Source organism: Chiloscyllium plagiosum, unplaced genomic scaffold (genome assembly GCF_037043375.1).
Source record: "Chiloscyllium plagiosum isolate Xiang-an unplaced genomic scaffold, Cpla_swu_hap1 HiC_scaffold_2, whole genome shotgun sequence".
Classification (NCBI taxonomy): domain Eukaryota; kingdom Metazoa; phylum Chordata; class Chondrichthyes; order Orectolobiformes; family Hemiscylliidae; genus Chiloscyllium; species Chiloscyllium plagiosum.
The window spans coordinates 3,166,610-3,177,652 of NW_028270140.1; the positions used below are offsets into that span (position 1 = coordinate 3,166,610).

An 11,043-nucleotide genomic window follows, 5' to 3' on the forward strand; every position below is an offset into this window, starting at 1 on the left:
GCCATCAATATCACTTGATAAGGTACCTAGATTATGGTTCTGTCAGCCTGAAGGTAACCACCCATATTGAGCTAAGGTAATGAGTGCCTAATTCTCAACATGCTTTGGAAATACTCCATAAATGATGTTGTGTTTTCGTCAATGTCAGATGCAGTCTCACTAACAAGGGTCAAAAATAGTTGACCTATTAAGGATTGAAATACAAGATTTGAAGGTCAGAATTAGGACACAGAATTGTATGCACGATCGATGTTAACCTTTATTTTGTAGTTATTGATTCTTAGAAAGATACAGAGCTGCCGCGTTGACATAGCATCGCCCACTCTGCAATCACAGCAGATCCCACTGATACCGGTATCACAGCTTGTGTCAAATTCAAGACCAGCATCACTAACGTGAACCAAGCCCAGCATCCCTTCTGAAAGCGGCCACTGAATAGCATTAAATTGTGCTGCTACAGTTTTAGTGCAACCCTCCCATGCAAATACTTATCCATAATAAAATCAAAGAGCGACAGATGCTGGGGATCTGAAACCGAGTTTGAAAGCACTGGAGAAACTCGGCAGGTCTGGCAGCATCTCGGGAGAGAGACACCGCTAACTTTTCCAGCCCAATGACCTTTTTTGTTTCAAATGTTTATCCATAACAGCTAAGTAGTCTTTTGTAAGGAGGTCACAGAGTGTAATTCCTGCGTTTATATTACATCTGTTCGTTATGCGGCTATAATCTCCCGCTCTGTTTTACCAGCCGGCTTTTGAAAGATAGGAGAATGGGAATGCAACTTCTAATTTTTTTTAAATCTATCGAACCTGAATAGTCTGGGGTTTCTCAGATAATCATGGCCATGGGGATTTGGGGGAATTTCCCGAGGCATTCTGCCTATTGAGATTCATGCTAACACATAATCAAACTGGCCCTTCTCCAAACCGTCCAGCCCATCAGCCCAGGTGGACGTGGGCATGCTCCTGTAGGGATCCAGCAGGATCCTGAAACACCTTACGATGAGGATTCCCAAGAAGATAAAGAGGAAGATAACAAAGGCGAAAGTGGTTTTCTGCTCCAGAGTCATTCCCTCATGGAGTGCACCCCCGGTCGGTTGGAAACTGGAAGTTAATGATTCACTGTCCATTTCTCCAGGAGAGGTGAAGTGACCAACCCCAGAACGTTCTCTTCTCATGATCAATTCCTCAAGTCCATGCTGGCACCAAGCCCCTGAACTACAGAAAATAATTCGTTAATGTTGAGCAAGTTAAACATAATTGAATCAGTTACCTCAGAGCAGGCGCTGTCTGCGGAGCCCCATCCCGGGACAGGAGGGCTCCTTTCCCAGCTCCGCCAGTCTATGACTCTATGACCACTTCATAACCGCGTTGGAGTGTTTGCCAACAAGCAGCAACCTGTCAGAATTAGATCCTTCTTTCCATTCCGCTGGCCAAAAATGTGATACATTGCATCTATTTTAAAAAAAGCTATGGTCATTTTCGCAGCAGTGTTTGAGATCTAACCCAATGACCGATGAGCATATAAAATATACCAGGAACCTGGTCTTCTTCAGGATGCATGTCCGATGCATCGAGATAAAGTGCTGTCAGTACTTCGCAAAACCATGTCTAGCTCTACATCTTACCCACACGCCGGGGTGCTGTCTCCCACTGTGCAGTTCCCCTCAGTCTCCTGTTGCTCTCTCTCTCCCTCTCTCCTCTAGCAGCACCGCCAAGTCTGCTTCAGGATGACTGGAGGCTCCTCTCCACCTAAATACCCGCCAGTGTCATTGTCATTTCGATTGGAGACGTCATTCATTCATTGATCCTTCTTAATCTGAAGAGATTTGAGAGATGCCAGACTGCGCCGTTGGAAGGGATCTGCCGTGCCGCTAAAACAGCTCGACTCTCGGTCAGCTCAGTGCAACATTACTCCCTGCCTTGTTAACCATCTCAATCTGTCTGAGCATCAAGAAAACAAAATCATGCGGGGATCCACAAACCACGCACCTAGGATTTACGGTGTGCACTCCCTCCAGTCTGTCTTGTTGTAGATTCTGTCCCAGAAATGTTCATTTAGGAATTATATCCATTAAAGTAAAATCAGTTCCAAGGGCAGAGAGCCATTTCCAATTACAGATTCTGCCCTTACTTCCTGGGGTTAGTAAACTCGAAAGGCTTGTTGATAAATGTCTGTCTCATGGAGCAGGCTTGGCGTCTGATTGTGAAGGATCACTGAATATTTAACAACATATGTTCACTCAGCTTAGACATTGCGAGATGACATAAATCATTAAAGTGAGTTGAAGCATCGGCGTTCAGCAGCGATCCTGGATTTCCTCCTAAATATACTGCCAACACTTTCTGTAAGTCTCCATGAAATGTTTGTGTGCTAAATATTCCCAGGAAGACTTGCCGATGTCTTGAATCCATAAACTATAAAGGAGCAGATGATAATAAGCGAGTTGGGAAACGCGGTGATTTGGTTAGGTAGTGTAGGTGGAAACTGCTATGTGCAACAATACATCCTTAACATGCAAAACCGAGCAGATGCGGTACGTCCTCGTTAGCGAGACACTTGCTAACCTGCTCCAGTCACGATTACTACCCGGTACAGATTGTTGGACAGGATGGATATATCTAATCCCGGTTTACACACAAAATCAATCCAACTTCATCCATTATTACAGGGGAATCTATTCTTCAACAGATTGCAGGTATTCTGGACAGTACGACACCTCACGTACATTTGTAAATATTACCTCCATGCATTGGAGAGAAACGCGATGCTTTATCCCGTCTCAGCGCACAACTCCGATAAATTGCACCATTTAAAAAAAAAACGCAACAGTCACCTCGCCCTCGGTTACAAATCACTGTCGGTTTCTATTGAAAGGTGGAGTGAACACGGGTGCGAACAGGAAACCCCCTTTTCTGGTCGATATTTGCAGTGAGAATCTCGCTGAGGCACGGCTGTGTGCTCTTCAGGCGATTTCTGAACAGTAACCACAGGCAGTAAAGGAACAACTTGGAATAACCCTTCCAGTTAAAGGTGCCGAATCAATAATGTCAAAAATAATTAGTCTTTCAAATCCAATGACATTCCCGCCTGCCACTGATGTCAAACTGAAGTTATAACCTCTGTGCATCACCATTGGATCTTTTTTTGGTGATTTCTAACCATTTGACTGTGGGCTGCCATTTAAACCATTTTCAAAGACCCTCCATAGGTATTGGAACCTCCCTTTCAGAGAGTGCTAGGTGAGATCTGAACTTGTAAGGAAGGTCTGATGAAGAGTCATCTAGACTCGGAACATTGTGGGCGGCACGGTGGCACAGTGGTTAGCACTGCTGCCTCACAGCGCCAGAGACCCGGGTTCAATTCCCGACTCAGGCGACTGACTGTGTGGAGTTTGCACGTTCTCCCCGTGTCTGCGTGGGTTTCCTCCGGGTGCTCCGGTTTCCTCCCATGATCCAAAGATGTGTGGGTCAGGTGAATTGGCCATGCTAAATTGCCCGTAGTGTTAGGTTAAAGGGGTAAATGTAGGGGTATGGGTCGGTTGCGCTTCGGCGGGTCGGTGTGGACTTGTTGGGCCGAAGGGCCTGTTTCCACACTGTAAGTAATCTAATCTAATTAGCTTGGTCTCTCTCCGTGACCCGCTGGGATCCCCAGCCTTGCCTTGGTTTGTTCTCAGGTACAAAACCACGTCAACACATGAGCCCCATACGCACTTTGTCCTGATTTCACGCCTTATCTGCACAAACAGGACTGCCAGGTTGTTGGTTGACAGAATTAAATCCGGGTGGTTCAAACTGTGGTGACCTTCTAAAATCTTCAGCAACAATTTCCATTAAATGAGTGGTGTTAGAGAATAGGATAAGTGAGGCAAATTTTTAAAGTATAGCTTGAAAGAGGAGAGAAATGTTACAAAACATTTAAGGAAGGAATTCCAGAGCTCAGCTCGGAGACAATGGAAGGTGTAAGGACTAAGGAGAGAAGCCATGGGCTTGGGCCAGAGATGGCTCACCTCAGGGTGTGATGATTATGGAGGTAGCTGTATGATGGACATGGATATTTGTTGGGGTGCTCAGAAACTGCCACGGTGGGGATTCCCTCTGCCCCTAGTCCTGGGCACAGCCTGCCTTTGGGCCAATGCGACTGGCATTGGGTTCAATCCGATCCATCCCATCATCTCATTATGAATCTGCTCCCCCCCAAAAAAAAATGTTGTTGAAATCTAGAGCAAACCCAATGAGTTGGAGAATCTCTAATTCATACTCCAACTTCGAGCGGAAGAGATTTGAGACAGAGACTTCTACTACATATGCAACTTCTGCTCAGGACAGTCTCACTGTTCACAAACTCCGACATACTGTCCTCCAAATATGCACCCTGCTCTGTCATATCTGAATGCAAATGATTTATAATATTTGTATCTGTTATTTCCTAATCTATCTACTTTTAAGATTTGTTCCTGAGTGGATTAAAAACAAACTCATCAGTTACTCAGCAATCAACTCCTTTTCTTCTGCAAGTGTCATTATTGGTGTTCTTGAACCTTGCTTCTGGATGCTTGTGTTCAATACCTTTTGACTGCTCTCAGGGTACCACAATTTATAATTCTCCTGCTACTCTGCTGTTGTGATCCCCATCTCTCTTGCATCATCACTCCTTACCTCTAACCTCTGCAATTCTATCTTAGAAATTGCACACACAATCACGGCTTCATTTCTGAATTCCTTTCTCAGTGTCTTGCTTTCATCATTCTGTCCCTGGCTTACTGTCAGCAACTGTGTCTGTGTCTTGCAGAGTCTAGTTACTGAAATAAAAGCAAAACACTGCAGATATTGGAAATCTGATGCAAACATAAAAAATACCAGAGAAACTCAGCAGGTCTAGCACCGTTTTTGGATGGTAGCCATTCTAATGAGGGCACCTTTCAACACCTTCAGGTGTCCGTCATGTTCTTCCTCATCTGAACAGATTCTGTGTATGTGTAGGGCTTGTCCGTATGGGATGGATTTTCAGATATGTTTAGGGTGGAAGCTGGAGAAGTGCAGTATTGTGAGGTTATCCATTTTTGAAGACACTGTTTCTCTTTCCACATTTGCTGTGGAAAAAGTCCATTGATCAAAATGTAACTGAATTAACATAGTTCATAGAATTTGTGAATTTCTGGAACTAAAGGATGATCTAATTAATTTCATTGGGCATGAGATCATGCAGTGAGAGCACATCCACTCAGAAAGGAGAAACTTACTCATAGGAAAATAACCAGTTTGTGCAGAAGCACTGTGACTGTAAATCAGCAACAGTGTCTGTAGGTCAGCACTGTGTCTGTAGGTCAGCACTGTGACTGTACGTCAGCACTGTGACTGTGTAGGTCAGCAACTGTGACTGTAAGTAAGCACTGTGACTGTAGCTCAGCACTGTGACTGTAGTTCAGCACTGTGTCTGTAGGTCAGCATTGTGACTGTAGGTCAGCAATTGTGACTGTGTAGGTCAGCACTGAGACTGTAAGTTAGCACTGTGTCTGTAGCTCAGCACTGTGACTGTAGGTCATCACTGTGTCTATAGGTCAGCACTGTGATTGTAGGTAAGCGCTGTATCTGTAGGTAAGCACTGTCATTGTAGGTAAGCACTGTGACTGTAGTTCAGCACTGTGTCTGTAGGTCAGCACTGTGACTGTAGGTAAGCACTGTGACTGTAAGTCAGCACTGTGTCAGTAGGTCAACAATGTGACTGTAAGTAAGCACTGTGACTGTAGGTCAGCACTGTGACTGTAGGTAAGCACTGTGACTGTAAGTCAGCACTGTGTCAGTAGGTCAACAATGTGACTGTAAGTAAGCACTGTGACTGTAGGTTAGCACTGTGCCTGTAGGTCAGCACTGTGATTGTAGGTAAGCACTGTGACTGTAGATAAGCACTGTGTCAGTAGGTCAACAATGTGACTGTAAGTAAGCACTGTGACTGTAGCTCAGCACTGTGACTGTAGGTCAGCACTGTGACTGTAGGTCAGCAACTGTGACTGTGTAGGTCAGCAACTGTGACTGTAAGTCAGCACTGTGCCTGTAGGTCAGCACTGTGATTGTAGGTAAGCACTGTGACTGTAGATAAGCACTGTGTCTGTAGCTCAGCACTGTGACTGTAGGTCAGCAACTGTGACTGTGTAGGTCAGCAACTGTGACTGTAAGTCAGCACTGTGTCGGTAGGTCAGCATTGTGATTGCAGGTCAGCAACTGTGACTGTAGGTAACACTGTGTCTGTAGCTCAGCACTGTGACTGTAGGTCAGCAACTGTGACTGTGTAGGTCAGCACTGTGACTGTAAGTCAGCTTTGTGTCTGTAGTCAGCATTGTAACTGTAGGTCAGCAATTGTGACTGTAGGTAAGCACTGTGACTGTAAGTCAGCACTGTGTCAGTAGGTCAACAATGTGACTGTAAGTAAGCACTGTGACTGTAGGTCAGCACTGTGACTGTAGGTAAGCACTGTGACTGTAAGTCAGCACTGTGTCAGTAGGTCAACAATGTGACTGTAAGTAAGCACTGTGACTGTAGGTTAGCACTGTGCCTGTAGGTCAGCACTGTGATTGTAGGTAAGCACTGTGACTGTAGATAAGCACTGTGTCAGTAGGTCAACAATGTGACTGTAAGTAAGCACTGTGACTGTAGCTCAGCACTGTGACTGTAGGTCAGCACTGTGACTGTAGGTCAGCAACTGTGACTGTGTAGGTCAGCAACTGTGACTGTAAGTCAGCACTGTGCCTGTAGGTCAGCACTGTGATTGTAGGTAAGCACTGTGACTGTAGATAAGCACTGTGTCTGTAGCTCAGCACTGTGACTGTAGGTCAGCAACTGTGACTGTGTAGGTCAGCAACTGTGACTGTAAGTCAGCACTGTGTCGGTAGGTCAGCATTGTGATTGCAGGTCAGCAACTGTGACTGTAGGTAACACTGTGTCTGTAGCTCAGCACTGTGACTGTAGGTCAGCAACTGTGACTGTGTAGGTCAGCACTGTGACTGTAAGTCAGCTTTGTGTCTGTAGTCAGCATTGTAACTGTAGGTCAGCAATTGTGACTGTAGGTCAGCACTGTGACTGTAAGTTAGCACTGTGTCTGTAGCTCAGCACTGTGTCTGTAGCTCAGCACTGTGACTGTAGGTCAGCAACTGTGACTGTGTAGGTCAGCACTGTGACTGTAAGTCAGCTTTGTGTCTGTAGTCAGCATTGTAACTGTAGGTCAGCAATTGTGACTGTGTAGGTCAGCACTGTGACTGTAAGTTAGCACTGTGTCTATAGCTCAGCACTGTGACTGTAGGTAAGCAACTGTGACTGTGTAGGTCAGCAACTGTGACTGTAAGTCAGCACTGTGTCAGTAGGTCAGCATTGTGATTGCAGGTCAGCAACTGTGACTGTAGGTAAGCACTGTGTCTGTAGCTCAGCACTGTGACTGTAGGTCAGCAACTGTGACTGTGTAGGTCAGAAACTGTGACTGTGTAGGTCAGCATTGTGACATTAGGTCAGAACTGTGTCTGTAGGTCAGCAACTGTGACTGTGTAGGTCAGCAACTGTGACTGTAAGTCAGCACTGTGTCAGTAGGTCAGCACTATGATTGTAGGTAAGCACTGCATCTGTAAGTCAGCACTGTGACTGCAGGTAAGCACTGTGACTGTAGATAAGCAATGTGTCTGTAGCTCAGCACTGTGACTGTAGTTCAGCATTGTGACTGTAGGTCAGCACTGTGACTGTAGGTAAGCAACTGTGAGTGCAGGTCAGCAACTGGACATATTTGTTATAGAACAGACCAGACCCTGCACTCTGCAGGGACGTTACATGCTGAAGGAGCAGAATAATATGGAAAAAAAAAGAATACAAGTATTGGGGAGAATATCAATCAAAAGGAATAGAAGGCATGTTCAAGTATGGGGAAAGTTCTTACTGGAAGAAGCTGATTAGTTTTGTTTATACCCTGGTTTCAAATTGAACTAACCCACTTTGACACATGATTACACCAAGATTATTCATTAGTCCTATAGTATTATATTATGCTAGTTCTAAATTAGTTTGTTTTCTATTTGTTTCTAAACCAAACTACTCAGAGGTAGTAGTCCACAAGATGATGCTAACTGTAATGACACCACCATACCCATATTAACTCTTTCCCTTCCATGATACATTGCCTACCCTCACTTAAATATTGCGTTGTCCACCACTGATCCCATCACCATTGTTATTCTTTCCGTATCACAGCATACTGCCTTCAGTCTCCACAGCAACAGCCATTGTTAAAACAATCCTTGACATTCGGGAATGATCAGCCCACTGCCTTAATCCCACTTGGCTAGATCCCTGAACAATCTCTGTCTAGCTCCACTACTGACTTCCTGGGAATCTCCAGATTCTGTGCATTGGACAAACTGAGCTGACGGTGTCTCACCCCAAGGACTGCAGAGATATGACTTCCAGATCTTAACTGTCCCAAGTGGCAGCCTGACCATGCTGAAGCCTCAGGACTGATATCAGAGACTGACCCTGACTTACTGTGACAGGACCCCAGGCGTGACAACAGCATCATTGACTTGCCTGAGGACTACTCCTCTTGAACTTTGAGACATGACCATGGTTGAAGCACAAGCAGTGTGATCATGAAAGTAGCTGGTGCATGGTGCAAATTTAAGATAGATGTAGCATGGTGAATTTCACAAACATGCCAACCATCTTTATAGATCATTGCTAAGTAACCAGGACATCAAGCTGCCTGGTTCTGTCTCTGCATAAGAGGTAAGTCAAGATTAAAATACTGTGAACATTTATATCCTGGCAGAGGGTTTAAAACACAAAAAAAGGAAGATAAGGCAAAGCAAGGCGGTAATGCTGTAAGCATTCAAGTGGATGTAAAGTGAGTGAGTATTAAGGAGATCCCTGAGATGCACCCTGATTCAATTGCCCCATGGCCCTGTACACAAAGTGTCCTGGCACCGGCCTTGCAATGAAAGGTGTCATTGTGTTCCAAACTATAGCATTGACATCCAGAACTATACTGTAAATGGGTCTGAGATGTGCCATGATGATGTGGTGAAGCTAGTACATTTCAGATGCCAAGGTCTGTGGGCAGGGAATGCATGCAGTTGATACCCGGGAGTATGCCCTGAGGTCTTGATGCAGAGTATCCAAAACAGAGATCAGGAGGGGCTAGTGGTGAGCTAGAGTTGACAAGATCTGCTCTGATTTTCATGTCAGGAATTGTCTCAGTTGGTATTTTATATGTGGTCTCTATGGGAAACTGTACATAAATCTGTGATTTTAACATCTATGATCTATAATTACTCATTGAGTAAATGAAACAAAATTAGCAAACCATGAGATGCTAATGCATGCAAATAAGCCTCTTGCCACTCACTGGCAAGAATGTCATCTCATCCTCTGAAATTGAATGGAGAATGGGACATACTTGCTCTCGACGCAGAGAAGCTTCTTACTGAACTTTCCACCTTGGCCCATTTCGTTCAGAGCTAGGAAGACACCATCTTATGTTCCTACAATTTGTGAGGGAATCATGTCTTAGTGAGAGGGAGTGGTATAACCCTATGTCACTGCACTAGTAATTCAGCGACACACAAATACAGCAAGTGCTGGAGAAAGTCAGCAAGTCTAGCAGCATCTGTGAGAGAGAAATTGGACTCAAAATGTTAACTCTGCCATTTTCACTCGGTTTGGCCCACCTGTGACTCCAGACCCACAGCAATGTAGTTGAGTCTTAACTGTCCTCTGGGCAATTATAGATGGACAATAAATGCTGACCAGCCAAGGGCACCCACATCCCAAGAACGAATGAAACCAAACTCTATGCCTGATTAATTTCATATAAATGGATAAGAAGTTTTGTACACATAGTCATAGCTTAGGTAGATAAAAATTAAGCATTATTTTCATGCCTGTAGGCATTGAGTTACACAAGAGAAAGTGTTGTTTTGATATTTTATTTAGCATATTGATTGAATCCTTTATCTAACCAAAAGAATTGAGTATAATTATCTTAATTATTAATACAATGGATACATACAACATTATTTAGGCCAAAGTTCACATTACAGAAGAAGAAGTGCTGAATGTCTTAGAAAACATAAAGGCAGTTAACTCACCAGGACCTGAACAAGCATATCCGAGGACATTGTGGGAAGTTAAAAAGGAAATTATGGGGTCTCTAACAGAAATATTTGCGTCATCTATAGCAATAGGTGAGGTGTCGGAGGGTGGCAAATTAGATTAGATTCCCTACAGTGTGGAGACAGGCCCTTCAGCCCAAACTGACCCTCCCAAGAGTAACCCACCCCCCTCTGACTAATGTACCTAACACTATGGGCAATTTAACATGGCCAATTTACCTAACCTGCACATCTTTGGACTGTGGGAGGAAATTAGTGCACCCAGAGGAAACCCACAGAGAATGTGCAAACTCCACACAGAGAGTGACCCAAGGCTGGAATAGAACCTGGTACCGTGAGGCAACAGTGCTAACCACTGAGCTACTGAGCCACTGTGCCACTGAGCCACTGTGCCACTGAGCCACTGAGCCACTGAGCCACTGTGCCACTGAGCCACTGAGCCACTGTGCCACTGAGCCACTGAGCCACTGAGCCACCACAAATGTTGTGCCTTTATTTCAGAAAGGCTGTAAGGAGAAGGCTGGGAACTATCAACCTGTGAATCTGATATTGGTGGTGGGCAAGTTGTTAGAGGTATTTCAAGATAGAATTTAATGCATTTGGAGAGGCAAGAAATAATTAGGGATAGTCAGCATGGCCTTTTTTGTGGAAAATCATGTCTTGCAAACTGATTGAGTTTTTCTTCATGAAGTAGCCAAAAGCCTGATGAAGGCAGAATGACAAACATTGTTCACTTGGACTTTAGTAAAGCCTTTGACAAGGTCTGCATGGTAGACTAATGGGTAAAGTTACATCACATGGAATTCAGGGAGAGCTTGCTAATCAGATACAAAATTAACTTATGGGAGGAGACTGAAAGTGGTGACAGAGGGTTGTTTTTTGGACTGGAGGCCTGTGAT

At 44.5% G+C, this 11,043-nt stretch overlaps 1 protein-coding gene across 1 annotated transcript; it reads right to left on the bottom strand.

The window, feature by feature from the left end:
- Positions 1-241: 241 nt before the first annotated feature.
- Positions 242-2,957, bottom strand: ctxn3 (cortexin 3). The gene is made up of 2 exons (XM_043718137.2): positions 1,628-2,957; positions 242-1,217 (listed from the first exon to the last, which is right to left on the bottom strand). Exon 2 carries the CDS (start codon positions 1,175-1,177, stop codon positions 890-892), a length of 288 nt encoding a protein of 95 aa, XP_043574072.1. The 5' UTR covers positions 1,178-1,217; positions 1,628-2,957; the 3' UTR covers positions 242-889.
- Between the last annotated feature and the right edge of the window lie 8,086 nt (positions 2,958-11,043).